General features: G+C 38.7%; 1 protein-coding gene across 6 annotated transcripts in view; it reads right to left on the bottom strand.

Annotated features, from left to right (window-relative positions):
* The window catches only part of PPP1R9A (protein phosphatase 1 regulatory subunit 9A), a 157,916-nt gene that overhangs the window by 18,872 nt on the left and 123,453 nt on the right, over nucleotides 1-15,591 (bottom strand). For 4 of the 6 annotated variants that reach the window (XM_074835988.1, XM_074835981.1, XM_074836009.1 and 1 more), the window contains exons 8-13: nucleotides 15,116-15,169; nucleotides 12,511-12,740; nucleotides 11,049-11,145; nucleotides 10,753-10,921; nucleotides 3,127-3,284; nucleotides 2,257-2,557 (exon numbers count right to left, since the gene is read on the bottom strand). In XM_074835988.1, the coding sequence (XP_074692089.1) occupies nucleotides 2,257-2,557; nucleotides 3,127-3,284; nucleotides 10,753-10,921; nucleotides 11,049-11,145; nucleotides 12,511-12,740; nucleotides 15,116-15,169 (1,009 nt within the window). The remainder of the gene's footprint in view (nucleotides 1-2,256; nucleotides 2,558-3,126; nucleotides 3,285-10,752; nucleotides 10,922-11,048; nucleotides 11,146-12,510; nucleotides 12,741-15,115; nucleotides 15,170-15,591) is intronic. The other 2 variants (XM_074836017.1, XM_074836028.1) reach the window with 1 other exon arrangement.

Raw genomic sequence — 15,591 nt, 5'->3', positions numbered from 1 at the left:
TTCACTGTAGCTATTCACAGGCAAGTGAGGCTTGAGGGACAGTGGGCAGGGGGCTTTTTTGAGAAACTTCTTAATGACAGTAAATGAAACTATAAGGTACACTGCTTTGTTGGTGGGCAAGTAATGAAAGCATTTAGTAGCTGGAGGTTTTGCTGCTGTTGTAGAAGAAATAATCTGGAGAGCTCAGCCACATGTAGCAGCCACCTGGTATGGCAAAATTCTGTTTGGACTCTTGTATCACTATGCTCCCTCCCACTCACATGCACCTTGGCCCAGGCAGGGCACTCTGAATAATGACAATTTTCTGGGGAAAACATTCATGCTGGCTATGGAATACAGTGGAAGATGGATGGGCTAGGTCCCAAAACCATCTGCAGTGGCAGAGTAGATTTGAATCTACAGGGTCTTGCACACCTGGAGGTACGAAGCGCTTGGCACATGGCAGGGGCCACAAACCAGGGCTGCAGGTGCCCTGCCCAGGCAGGAGGGGACTTTGACCACCCTGGATGGGCACATCTTCCCTGACTCCTTGTAGTTCTTCAGAGAGCGCGAGGGAGAGATGGTTCCTCAGAATAAATCACACAGAAGCTGTTTAATCCATCACTTTCAGCCTCAAGGAGCTGGTGTAAGTAATCTAGGGCTGATGGGATGTGGAAGGAGACTAGACCTAACTTTCTTTCCCAAGGTCACAAAACAGTTGTAGCCAGCCTCACATCAGTGGAGTCACAGGGGGGCCATAGGGGTCATAAGGGGACCATAGGGGTCATCTTGGCCGCCTTGTCAAAGGATGCTGTTGCACAAAACAGGCAGAACTGAAGAAAATAAATTAATCATACACATAGATGAAAAAGTTGCACTTAAAAGATGAACAAGCAAAATTCCTCATCGTTTTGCAATGAAACTGATCTCATGTCATTTCAGCTCTTCCCACAACACTGCAGGATCTCATAAGAAAAAAAAAAGACAAGTGTGAGCTTGCCAACACTCACTTTCGCTAATGAGAGATTAATCAATGGACACAGACATGTGCTCTCTTTCCATCTCTAAAAAAACCCTACCTGAACACACAGAACAAATACAATGGCCCTTTCTATTTCCTGGCCTGTAGGAGTTTGACAGCCAAATTAATAATCAATTAAAATAGTATCATTACAACACGTGTTGCCAAACAACTGTTTTAGGATATTTCTACTTTATAGGACTTATTAAATGCAAATTTTCCACTTGAAACAAAATTGCTCTGGTTTAACTTCCATGTACTCATAAGAATCTGGATACATATGAAACCATTGGTTGTTTACTTAATGATCACAACGGGGAAAGCAGGACACCAATATTTATACAGAGATTACTGGGGAAAGCATGACACCAATATTTAGACAGAGATTATTTTTCAAACCTGAATTGGAAGGAGCGACACAGTGGGTGGAATATAATACCCTATTCCTTACACTATAAGGCTAGTCTCCTCTAAATTTTTATCAAGATATTTTTCATACCTCAGTTGGAAATGCAGGATTTACAACTTCACTGATAAACCAATCATACACTCAAGCTGAACTATGAGCTTTATCATGTATTTTAGTTTATGTGACAGAGAATGCAAGGTGCATAGCTAAGAATGCTGAATGTACCTTAGCTAGGTATGACTGCATCATGTTTTATCCAGCTTACACTTAAAGAATCTAAATTAAATAAATAATAATGTGGTCAACCTCCCCAACAAATTACTTGATTTCTTTTTTCTGTAAATGAAGAGTCTCCAGACATTAACCTCTTATTTAATCTAGACTATGCTGCCTCTCAGCAATTAAAAGCTACAATCTGTTATTCTTGCTTTACACTCCCTTCCCCACCCTCCAAAAAAAGCACCTAGCAGTGCCAAAATCACATAATTCAAGTAAGTACACTGTGTTAAGCATGTTTCTAATACAGAAATGTCCCAAGGTCTAATACTTTTGTTTTCTTAAAACAAAATACAAGATTTTCTTAAAGGCAACTTCCCCCTAGCATTTTCGGTGAGTTCTAAGAAAGAAAACAAAAGAAAGGAAGCAGTTCCTGATCTCATTTTAAACTTTGTCCTTTTCTTATACCATCGTACAAAATCATTTGTAATTTTTTTACTTCCAGGTAGACAAAAGAAGCTATGACATGATGGCCTCCTAGTTGCTAAGGTCCTTCTACACAACAAAAGTTCATAAAGTAGATGTAAGTGAGCAAAACGATGCATCAATTTATTGTAAAAAATAGTAATACCTTTATCCTGTAAAATATTCCTGCCAGCTGGGTGGTGCAAAGGAGATGCTTCAGAGCTGTGCCCAGATTTTGAAGGAGAGGAAAGTGGAGTGTCTCCCCGAGCATGCAGGGAAAGGACACCTCCTTTGTAGTGCTGTCCTTCTTCTTGGTTCTCAGTTAGGTTGTCAAGTGAGATTGCTGCACTGCTAGCCACGGGGGAGAGGGAGGAAGCACCAGAATCTGATGCTGGTGAGGATGCTCTCATGCATAAGGGCAGTGGTGATTTTGAAATGTGCATGGGACTACTGTAACTGTTTGATGGCTGTTGGTATAAGAGATTATAAAGCAGGTTATACCATTTAGTAACCAATCAGAGCAAGGTTTACTTTGAACATGCAATTCTTTTATTAATTGTTTAGCCTTCTATTTGTATGAAACGTTTTAGCAATTCATGCCATTACCTTTTGATACCACACACAGTGCTGTTTATTGGAATTTGCTTTCAGATGGAAGTCAGAATAGGACAAAACAACGAGCGAATATCATATAAATTGTGTTAACAAATTAACAAATAGAGAAATGCACAATTCAAGTTCCTTTCACCTTCTGCATAAATGAAAGGACCCACTCTCCATTATAAAGCACACATAAATCAGAAAGCCCAGGATTCCTGTTAAAAAAAGAAACACAATAAAACCAAAAAACCAGGTGTGCCGACTCAAAGGAGACCGGACTCGCACATGACTCAAGGACATTCATAGCATACTGGCCACAGAGAAATACATACTGCCTGTGCTACAATGAAAGGACAAGGACAGATGATGAAATGACTTACAGGGGCAACCTAGCTCTCCATAGGAAGCCTGAAAAAGAGGGTAGAGTCCTTCTCACCTTTCGTTCAAGGCTGTCCTCTCCATCAGTTGAACTGATGCTATCATACAGCCTTGTTCTAGAAGGCCTCTGCCGCTTGTTCTTCACTGAAAGCTGAGCTCGGGTCTTCAGAGCTTTGGAGTCCAGTCTCTCCGTTTCTGGCACTGCTTCATTGAAATCTGTATGGAAACATGATTCGAAGGTATTTAACAGAAGAATCTTTCACTTCTTTTTCCTAAGACAGGACTGCAGTTGCGAGTGCATGTACTTTGCATGTTTTACTTGTACCTGTATCTTCGTGACTGTTAAAGTACCCATGCAAAAAAAAAGGTTATTTGCATAAACCATCAATAAGTTTATCTATACAGATCCAGTAAGTGCATAGAAAAGAATCAACTGCAAATATTTAAAAATTCAACAAATTGATTCCCACTGTTATGTGAAAGACCACAGAAAAACAGCTCTACTAGCCCAGAAAGCAAGTCCATTTAGACTCCCTCAGAGGGACTTGCATGTGCTTGGCCTGCAGAGAGTTCTCCTTCATTAGGGGATAAAGCAAGAGTCCTCATCTCACTGCTCTCTGACAGACATTTCCAAGCATCTGGATGAATATACAAATTTAGACCCAGGGTACCAATTCATTTATCTCCAGTCCTGCCCTTTTAAGCCACTGGAGAAGGAGGGACTGGACAGCTGCCCCACTAAGCATTTCCCTTGTAACTTCACCAGTTTTGCACGCTGCTCGTATAATTACAGAAGAAATATGTCCTCAGGCTGCTCTACATTTTATCATAATCAGAATGGCTTACAAATTTAAAGAACATGACTTGTTCTCTCCTGTACTGAATGTCCCCCGAAATAACCTTGCACATTATGTGCAAATTATAAGCAAACAAGGTCTGCAGTCAGTAGCGCACAGAGTGACACAGATAGTATCCAAATAATCAGACAACCATTGTGATTGTATTGCTTTACAGGCAGCCTTTCACAGGATTATGAAACAAGTGCTAAACTCATTCCTTTGGACCTATAGTGAAACACGTTGCTTACTCTATCACACCATCCCTCTCAGAGAGGAATCCCAATCCTCTGGATTCTGAGGTCATCTGTTGTTCAAAGTTCTATGTGACAATACAAATAAGGTGCCCCAATTGTTCACCCCAATCCTTCTGCAAGTAAAAGCATCTTTTCATTAGCATCTGGCAGCTTCATTTGTTACTTCCTCCCTTGCTGCTCTGTCCTCAGAACCATTATCTCCTCTTGTAGATTCTTCTCTCTTTTACTCAGAGTTCCTTCAAACTCTTGAAATTTACATAAACTCTGGTAAACGTAAGTAAAACAACTTTGCCAGCACCAGCCATTGTGGTCCCTCATACAAACAGATTGATATGAGTGACCTAACACAAACACAGCCTTGCCTCACTTTCACTTGGATCACATCAGAAGACACTCTGCCAAGCCCCTTTCCTTAAGCAGCAGTCTAGAAGATGCGATCATTACTGGGATTATCATCACCTACTGCAGTTTTCCGGTTTCAGCTTTCTAACAGCAACAATTTTGGCAAAATTATTAGCAAGGTAGTGTCACAGCTTTGCAGGAAGAACCCATGAGTGCTGAATAAATTTTGACTGCAACCAGCCATCAGCGATGTTGCATAAAGTTTATCATGGCAGTGAAAGTGAAATTAAATTAATCCCCTTGAATCACAGCTGTTCAAGGCAGGAATGGGAAGGCCATGGTCTGTACAAGAGCGAAGGGACTCTGGTTTTCCCTGATTAGAGAAACAACTATATTGTGTGGAGCAGGACATGGACTGTTACATCTGTCATCATCCTGATCTAATGGCTCAGAAACTCCCTGAGAGATTTGCAGTAAGACGGCAGTAATTATCCCAACAAAACCCAACAGGGTCACCAGAAGATCTGGGTGAAAGTGAGGAGATGTACTCTTACTCTCCCAGTTCTTAACTATACAAAGTTGCTGTATTTTCTCAACATAGGGGGTTTGTGGAAATGTCTTCTACCATATGTACTTTAAAATAACAAAATTGGAAAAAACCCCCAAAACCCCAGTGCTGCATTATTTTCATATACCATCAGAGAAGAGCTGGACACTGTCACTCTCATGCTTACTCACTGTTGTCTTTGTACATACAATTTTCTGCTGGAAAAATCATGTGTCCTGGTTTAACCAGGATAGGGTTAAGTTTCCCCAGCAGTAGGGGGGGAGCTCTAGCCGGGTTATTCAGATACCATGCGGACGTCACATCCTGGCGCGGGAGCGCGGGGTGCGTGGTTTTATACATCTGGCCCTCTCACTGCTGTATTGGTAGATATTTTGCTCTGTTCATTGTTATCACTATTACTGTTATTGTTATTGTTGTTGTCTGTTGTGTTGCTGTTGCTCTGTTGTATTAAACCTCTCCTTATCTCAGTCTCGGGGCTTTGTATTTCACTCCCTTTGTAGGGGAGGGGCAGCGGCCGCGTGGTCTCAGACCCTGGCAGGGGCTAAACCATCACATCATGAAAACCTACTTCTTTGGTTTTTAAGGGAAAGCAGTTTCAGATCTTTCCCCTTTCATCTACTGCCCAAACATCATTATGTGATACATGAAAACCAGAGGAATATTTAATATAAAAAACGGAACAATGAAACCATCTTACCCGTCTAGGTAAAAGCCACCCTATTCCTGAATGTCTTGTGAGCAAAGTATACTAAACACTTCATATATGGATTGCTGCTACAAACAGAGCTAACATAACTGCACTTTTCCTAGCTATTAACCACTCAAATGAAGTCTGAGTATTTCAGCAAATTTAACATTTTACAAAGCTGCAATAAGAAAAAACACATTTCAAAAGGTGTTTTTGCATTTTACACCAGAAAAGGAACAGATTCTTTATGGTTTTAACTTCTTCTGCCCTCAGTCCTCATAGGACAAATCAAATCAGAATGCATTAAATTTATTTACTTGTCTAAGTACTGCATTCATAACATACCAATTAATTAGAAGCTGATCTTAGATATTTTTGCTTTAAACAAATATAAATGGAGACACATTAGCCTCACTGAAGGCAATAACGAAACTCCAATCAACTTGAGCAAAGCTGAAGTTTTTCTCATTGCTTTCCATGCCATCCCGACCTTCAGTCTCAGAGAACGTGATTTCACCAAGGGTGAAGCGACCAAAATGGAGAGCTCTTGCTCTTCCTCCTGCTGTCACAAACCCCTGGCTCTGAATCCCCCAGGATTTGGACTGCAGCTTGCTGATTCAAATGACTGACCTGGCAGAAACTATCCAACTTCAGTCTGACACTCTAACCTCTTCCCCTCTTGGTCAGTTTTCTGTTTTTTTAGTGAATCAGTGTGTGCACAGAAGTGTGTAAGTGTGGGAAAAGGGCAATGGAAGAGGCAGAACCAGGCGGCTGGACAAAGGCAGGGATGGGATGGGGTCTCCCATTTCAACAGTAATGATCTGTTACATCAGCTCAAACTGTCTTGAAATCAGAGCCACAGGTTGAGTTAGTATGCCAGTAAATTACTGAGGTGTAAGACTCGTTCAAACTCATTTTTATTTTTGCAGATTTATGTTGTCTTAAAGCACTGCAAAGACAGTACCATGTTTTGCTTTTCCTCCTTGTGTAAGAGTTAAATTCTGCATTCAGATGACACTACAGAACCATTAGCATTGTCTGACTTGTAATTATGCTTCCGCCAAAGTACTCAATAGGATAACTGCATGTTGTCATGACTTGAACTGCTTATATTTGTTCTTTCAGGTGTACCACTTCCATACATCCCATCCTTTCACTGCTCAAATTATGCACACTAGCGACACAGCACTGCAAATGGTTATTCACAGAAGTGGTCATATTGGCCTTGTTAAAGCAAAATACCATCCAGGCCCGGAGCTTACTGCTCCCTCCACCCCAGAGCTGGGCTGCTCACACTCAGTGGCATCAACCTGTTGTGCCACAGGTACGTAACCATGGCTCAGCCTGCTGCAAAGAGCTCACACAGCATCAGTAGGGGCTTCTCTCCTTCCATGTCACAGTTGCATTTAGGCTGGGCTCTCATCCCCAGGTCATGTGGATCTGGACCTGAGCCACAACCCACAGACAAACTTCCTGGCTTGCCCTCAGACCTGCCTCACCACCATGAACTTGCCTGGGATCCTGGCTGCCCCTGGTTTCCATCACTGGACCTGTCACGCTTGGGTGCAGTGGGACTGGGCTGCTGTTGGGTGGTCTCTGCCCCAGCTGCGTCTGCTGTCACCCTCAGTCCCAGCTCCCTCTTCTGCAGAGAGCTGCCAGCCCTTGCTGCACACACACCCTACACGTTTCTCTAGGAATCTCCCAACCCGCTAGGGAGCCTGATAAATCTTTCACGTAAAAGTAATAACAGGTTTTATTTTGCTCTTGGAGACAATGTAATTAGACTTTCTTTCAGCAGGTGTTCAACCACTTGACTCCAATGGGCTTCCATCTGAATTATTTCAGTATCGCTGTGGAGAGGGTAAGGGCTCGTCCGTCCTCCCACTGTTTTTCCATTATATAGGCTGATAGATTTCAAAATCTCCTTCTGTGAACTGATGCATCCCTGGGTATCCCAAGGCACCCAGAAAGTACAGCCACCAAATCAAAGCAGCTTGAATGGGCATTTGCACAGAGATGAGCAAATACTGTCAAAGTCAGCATCAGCACTGAACTGTTTAGATTTCAAACCACTGACTCCTTCCAGTAAATAGCTTGATTCTCTACTGCAGACACAGCTCATGACCACTAAACTGGAAATCTACAGTGTTTTTCTGGACTCTCAGAATAAATCATATATTTGTAAAACAAACACAATCCTCAGGCTTCTAGTATTCCCTGGCAAAGCAAAGGAAGAACTCTCTGGGCCATAATGGTTTTGATTTTCTAACTTCCACTGATGTTACTGGCAGCCCCTCAAACTCAGTATGAGGTTATGTTACAGCCTGAGGAGTCGTACAGTCTGGCATGATGCTAAACATGGCTGGAGCACCTGCAGCGGTAGGGACAGCTATGCTTGTACGATGCAACCATCAAGTTACATCTACTACTTCTTCCCAAATCTATTACCATGCAAGAATGTAATAAACATCTCAGATCACATTGAAGTAAAAAATGTACTTGGTATCATTTTAATTAAAATATGTATTTTACATAACCTCATTTTTTGAGGGAAGACAGACCTTCAAACTTCAGAATAAAAATTACAGGATGTGGCTGTGTACATGCAGTCCCACTCCACAAACCTAATGCTGGGGCTTGATAAAGAAGTCTGTGCTATACTTGCCAAACAAAAGCCAGAAAAGAGGTTGGTGTACTTGCGTGAATGCCACAAAGACGGCGTGCACAGCACACTGCACCCAGAGGAACTCTGCTCACCCTGCAGACATCGGGGACATCTCCCTTGCCCTTAACAGTTCTTCTGCACATCCATGGGTTTATCAGTAAATACGCTAATTATTAGTGATTAGTACTACTAGACAATGGCAAGTCCTTTTCTTAAAAGGTTTACACAAGGGTGATATGAAGACACAGGCTCTTTGTCTGCGGAGCAAGTATCACTACATTACAGTCTGATACAGAATTCAGAGACTCCAATACAAAATCTACTGGAAAAGGTATATGGAAGTCAAAGAGTGCTACAGCATGTTTAGGGATCTCTTTTATTTTAAAAAAAAAGACTTTTTGTCTTGTTAAAAACAGAAATCCAGCCTGGAATCTAAGGTCTAACTATGCTTTTTCTGCTTTCAAAAAATCACTGCTAATTGTCTATTTTTCCTAGCAAATAATTTGTGTTTGTATTCAGGTGGTTAAACTTGGGCATTTAAATTCACAGATCATTTATTCTATCTCTCAGAAGTACTGAACACTGGTAGTGTTTTTACAGGTGAATGCTTTTGCAAAGAAAAATGGCAGCTCTTGGAAAATGAAAATTTTCATGCAAATATAGAAATTCAAAAATATATTTTGGAAGTACTGACATGCAGAGTTTTAATGCTACATGAAGAATTTTCAAATTTTTAGAAAGAATTTTACAAAGAATTTTTTTTTTAATATGTAAAAATTCCTGGATTTCAGCTCTTGGGCCATAGATGTGTGTTGACATTGTTACAACAGTTAAGTGTAAACACGATTTTTGTAAGTCAGTTAAAGAAAACACATTTTCCTCTCCTGATGCAAACTATTGAAAGGGTTTCTGTTAACAGTGTTGCTAAGTATTAATTATTTTGTAAGACTTACTGAGTCTCTATGGCAGAAATACAGACTTCCTTGTCAGCCTGAGTGCTTCTCTGAACTTCAGAGATTTCAGTATAATAATCACTTGCTAGAAAGAAACAGCTCTGTGAAGATTTGCGGAAACCAATTCCACAAGGTCTGCATATCCCCCAAAACACTGTTTCAGCAGGACTAGCTGTTTTTTATACACATACTTTGTTAAAAATGTAATTCACGCTGATTTGTTTGTAGAGGAATACTGTTTGGGTCCACACATGAAATAACTGCTAAAGTATCAATTTCAATAAAACATCTCTGTGCTTGCAAGAAATTAATTTATTTGGTAATGCAATGCTTTTTTTTTTTTTTCCCCACCAGAGAAATAAATAATATTATAGTTGATTTCAAATGAGTATCTATAAAGGAACGGAGTCTGGTGCTCCCTTGTCAGAATCCCAACACCTCCAACAGCTGATTTCACAGATGTTACTAAACACACAGTAGGTATTGCTCCTGCGCTAAACAATTTTGTTCCAAGGCTGTAGACCTAAAATTTGCTTTAATTCTGCATATAATTCAACAGTGAGGAGCCATTTGCAATTACAGGGCTTTAGCTAAAGCTCTGGAAGTTATCTGTATATTTTAACTGGCACAGCCTGAAAAATGGGAATTATCTTTTCTATGCAAAACAAGTAAAGGTTACAGTGACCCTGCTGACAGCATCTATCCAGATTTCAGTGTTGCCACAAATTGTTTTGGCTCTTTGTAATGTAGAACAAAGTCTTACAAGTCTTATGTTGTAAATCAGGCTGTGCTATAGCTGAATAAGATTTTTAATTGATGTGCTAGTGAAGAATTTGCATTTTATTCACAAAAGGCTCCATCCTGAGAAATGGCGAGTGCCTCCTACGTGGTTCCTTTTGACATCTGTACCAAGGTGGGATCAGAACCTGCAGAGATCCATTCAAAATGGCAGATTTAACATCGTTTTTCTCATTCTGGTAACTTTGTTCTTGTTTGATCTTTGGTGGTTGGGTAATTAAGGACAGATTTAGGAACACAGGAGAAAACACGAATTTCTCCTACTTCATTAACATACAGAAGCATCAAATTAAACCTAAATGTTGACAGCATCCCACGAAAGCTTTAAGAAATCAATAATGATCTTTGCTTTATTAGCACTTAGTCACTTCCATTTCTTTAAGAATATGCATTGTAGAGTTATTCTGGGACTCTATATGGCATTATTTGGTATAAACCTGATACAGCTGTCATCAGATACTGATTTTCAGAAAAATAGCAACATCCCTGCATTATGAATTGTTTCTTTTAAATCCTAAATGATAACCATGTTATTTACAGACACATTAATAGGAATTATGGTATGGTTCAAACAAACCTTGACTTAAGCCATCCAGGCAGGACACTTGCTTTGTGTCTAGATTTTCCACTGGATCTCTAGAAACTTCTCCAAAAGATGTCTGCCTTTCAAAAATGTTGTTGTTATTGTTAACCTGGCTCCCGTTTTGCTTCATTAGCCTGAAAACTTCTGCTTCCAAGTCTCGTATCTGAAAGAAATACAACACAGTGTTACCTATAACACACACACACATATCTATTAGATATGGATTTCTTCCAGAGTATCAGACAGAATTGCCTCATTCTTCAAATATGAAAGTAAATACTACTACTCACACGAGCTTGTAAGCCTTGAACCTCTGCAAGGTGTGCTTTCTCCAAATCTTCTATTTTCTTTCGTTCAGCTTCCTGGCGTTTGATGAAGTCAAGTTCTCTTAGGGAAAAAAAAGATGTATTTGCTGTCATCAAAGCAATCAGATTCAAACAGAAAATAAAATGTTCCAATACACCTTAAGCTATGCATCAGAAAAATCTGTACTTAACAAAAAACTTATTACTAACCTAGTAAGAAGTATGAAACTGCAATTAGGACAAAACCCTAAACAGTTGCTTAGTCTAAGTGAATATGCTAGGTGAAGATATAAAAATGGTAAGAATAATTTATGTGAAAAAAAATTTTAAAAATCTCATTTGCTCTAATTGATAACCAAACCAGTTCATATCTGTATTTACAATGAAAACATTAGCTTGGTTTATGCTGTGTTCTGTTGTAGGAAATCTCTGTTTTATTAGAGTATGACTGCACTCCTTCACAGAAAGGACATCCGTAAGTTTCCAGGTACAAATCTAATTTTCTAGTAAGCTATAAGGAAATCTGTGATTTTAGGAGTCTGAGATAGTTAAAACCAATGGACTAGATCTTTTACTCATATAAAGCAGAATAACAACAGAAAGGCTATCCAAGATCATTATAGCTATTCTCCCTATTTCTTTTTATTTTGAAAATCTAAGACATTTGTGATAGAAAGCACACAAGATGTCAGCTAGTTCTGGAAAGTCACAAAATTCCAAGATGAGTAATGACATTTTGACTATCTAAAACCCTTTTTAATGGGACAGGATATTAACTTCTGCACTCCTAGTCACTTGACACTGCTGTATGTTTCTGAGTTTTCTCCTTTCAATGAGTATATTTCAGCAGAAAATGAAAAAGTTGCTGAAAAAAAAAAATGGGGGAATGGAAGCTGTTATAGAAATGTAACTTATTATTCTTGCTAGCCATCAGGGAGAGGGGGCCACATGAAACAGAGGGGGCCATGTAATCATCAGTTATCTCAGCTCAAACATTCTTGGCATCTACAAGAAGAAAAATAAAATGTAAAATGTAACAAAACAATTTTCTTTTTGATGTTACATTAGTACACAGCAGGAGTGAATCCAGCTGACACAATACCAATATAAATTGCTGCAAACTTTGCTAATCAAATGCTTTACTATGATCACTCTTGGTTGTTTGTAATCATATTATCTAGTAATTCTGAAACATTCCAAGCTTGAATACTACAGACTGTGTCTTTATTCAGTTATAGTATTATTTTTCAACAATACTAAACTAATACTTGAATACTACTAACATTTTTCTATAATAAAGAGCCTGTGTTTTTCATGGAGAAAAAAAGTGAAAAACAGTGTTTACCTTACAGGTGTTTAATAGTGGGTTTCATATTTCAAAATATATCACATATATGTTTCCTATCTGGCCACTAAGTCATTTGCTGAGCCTGGCGTAGTTGCTTACTTTTGCTGAAAATCCTTGATTAATTTCTTTGCCTTGTTGTATTTCTTCTCCAGAGCCTGATACTGGCTTTGCGTCTCCTTGAGGTGCTCGTTCACTGTGTGACACAAGGTTTGTGCCTCAATCCAGTAACTCTCTAATTTCATCATCCTTTCCTTATTCTCCTCAATGTTCTGCTGGAGTTGGGTCTTCTCCAATTCCCACCTCACCTTCTCATTCTCAGCAGCCTGCAGCTGAACAAAAGAGTTGATATGCAGTCAGTAAAAAGCTGCAAAGTGAAGCCTAACAGTTTAGGATTAATTCAAACAACATGAATAGTGAAAATGAGTGAATTAATAACTATAATAGTAATACACTAGCAGTGAAAAGAGCATTCCAGGACAAAGAAAATGGGCTGATACATACATTATTCTTCCTCATAAAATGAAGTAGAGCCTTTGCTCTGTGTTCCAGTGCAGCCTCTATACTTCTCTGGGTTATACTATCACACTTTAAAAATGTCAATGATGGAGCATTCAGGCAAACTGCAGGGTTATTCAGTCAGCACTGGGGATGCATTTTGCTATATGCGTGTGGCTCAGGTGTTTTAAAACATTCACACACTTCCATAAAACAATTAAATTTCTTATTTTGGGGGGAATCTGATTTCCAGGTTCTATATTTGATTTAAGAATGATTTAGAAAACAATAGGAAAAAAGCCAATTGCATCTAATCTAACTCCCTGCTTTTTTAACGAAATTAGAAATTCTGTTGAATTCTTACAAAGTCTGTTTTCATGTCATAATCTTGCTTAATCCAGAAAGCCAAACAAAAGAAGTTGGAGCATAATTCAAAATTTAACATCGGGTCGTAACCTAGAATGTTTCTTCATTTAAGCAAGCAGAGTTTTGCATCCAATGCTGAAACTATGCCAGAACTACTATGAGGACAAAGAGAACCTGTTATAAATATATTACTCTTGTTTTCTTTAAACTTGCTTACCGAGTTGTAAGGAGCTAATATAAAAAGGAAAATATGCCCTTACTGTTGAAGATTTCAGGTGGTAATTCTGCCAAACACATCAGCACTGCTGGACTCTTAACGACCAGTGCAGTTCCACTGCTAGTTCCACTATTTGGCACCAGTGAAGCCCAATGACTTTTTCCAAGTGACCTCAAAGAAGTCTGAATTTTACTGCTGAGTTTGTAATAAATGTTAGCTTCTTTGATAGTTTTTTGTTAGATTTTTTTTTTGTGTTAGGCTCCTTACTTCCCAACTGAAGCTAGCTGCAGGTTTCAATGTCTGGTGCTGGATAAAGGTAGGGTTGTTCATCAGCTTGTATATTTTAGCTCCCAGAATTTACAGAAAACAGAAATTGCTTTAAGAACCCTGTTTACTTATCAAGACTGTTTAATGTGCTCTAGGCATGCTAACATCATGGATGATACACACACAAAGAAAATAACTTGTTTGCAGTTTTATTAGTAATATACCTAAACTAGCCACATTTTCTTTGGCTCTACTGCAAACACAAAGTAAATAAAGTCAACACAAAAAGGCACATTAACCCTAATCTTGCAAATAGATTTGCATAGATGAATGTTTACACCCACGCATCATTGCCATCAAGTCAATGGGGCTCGGCACAATCCCAAGGGATTGACCGTGCGGCTCCAATTGCTGGATTGGAACTGGAAAGCAGAGGAAGAAAATATTTCTGACTTTTTGAACTGAAACAGTAGAACAGAAATATAGTCCTTACAGAAAATAGTTGCACTTTGAATTTGTTTTTAACAATAATTTATGCAGATTTGACCACGGTGCGTGCAAATGTTGCTAGAAAGAACTAATAATCTAAAATCTTTTTCTGAAATACATTTTTCACTTTCTCTTCTTTTTATTTCCTTTATAACGTACTCAAACTCAAAGAGAAGGATATAATCATAAAACCCAGTATTACTCAACAACTGAATTATCAGTTGAATTCCCATAAAGGCTATCCTAGTACAAAAGATACAATTCCTTTTTATTGCTATAGCAAATTCAATCTAATAACTAACAACCGATTGTGAGAGAATGTTAAAACTGGTAAGCTTTCCCCTTTCTAGAGTTTCTTTTAAAGAGAACGGCAACAATATGAAACAGCACTTTTTCTCTGTATATAAAAAGTAATTTCCATTAAATACCTTTAAATATATTAGGGGTTTTTTTAAGTGTCAAAAAAAGGAAACTAGCATAAACAGGATATTTTAACATCACTGGTAAATAAAAAATCTACTAACTTAGGTTTGAATATTCAATCCAAATATAATTTAAAAACCCGACAAAATGCATTAGAATTGTAAAACTAGAAATCTGCCATTTAGTCATTATGATACCCCTTAAAATGTATGTATAATTGAAGCTACACAAGTTGGCAGTTTCTCTTAATAGCAGCACTTAAGATTTTACTTAAAACTTTGAATAGACAATATACACCAAGAGAAGATTTAGCTGAGCCACTGTGCTTCTTAATCAGCCTTTAACAAGGATGTTGACTTCTCCACCCACATAAAGATATATGTCTTCAGATCTGATTTTGCATGAGAGGAAAAAAACAGCATGTATTAACCATATATTGATTCTTACCTTCGTCTTCAGCTTCTGAATTTCAGCTTCTGTAACTGCATGTTTGATTTGCAACTAAAATTGAAAATATAAAATAAACAAGTGAAGTCACAGAGAGTACTCCAGTATTTTTAAAGCCTGTGCTGCAAGTTGAATACCTTATTACATAGCAGAAGGCCTTGAAGAGTGCTGCAGTGCAGTAGATTGTAAATTAAAATGTCTAGCTTGCAAAATGACTCAGTCTGTGCAACCTAATTAAAGATAGGATGCCGTCTAACCACTCATAATTTCAAATCAGAACATCCAATCTGTTTAGCAAAACCAAATGTCTTATGCTTAAAAAAAATAGATGTTATCCTGCTGGGCTTTGCTCTCCTCTGATATGAACGTGAAATACGTCCCAGTGCTGCCAGAAAGTCCCACTGCATTGATTAAAGCAGGCACATTACAAAAAAGCAGATATGGAAATAAGTGATTTAACAACGCAAAAAGTCAGG

This window comes from Strix aluco, chromosome 1, assembly GCF_031877795.1.
Source record: "Strix aluco isolate bStrAlu1 chromosome 1, bStrAlu1.hap1, whole genome shotgun sequence".
In the NCBI taxonomy this organism is placed as follows: domain Eukaryota; kingdom Metazoa; phylum Chordata; class Aves; order Strigiformes; family Strigidae; genus Strix; species Strix aluco.
The sequence above is the reverse complement of the archived record's forward strand: the minus strand, read 5'-3'. Positions and strand labels throughout refer to the sequence as shown.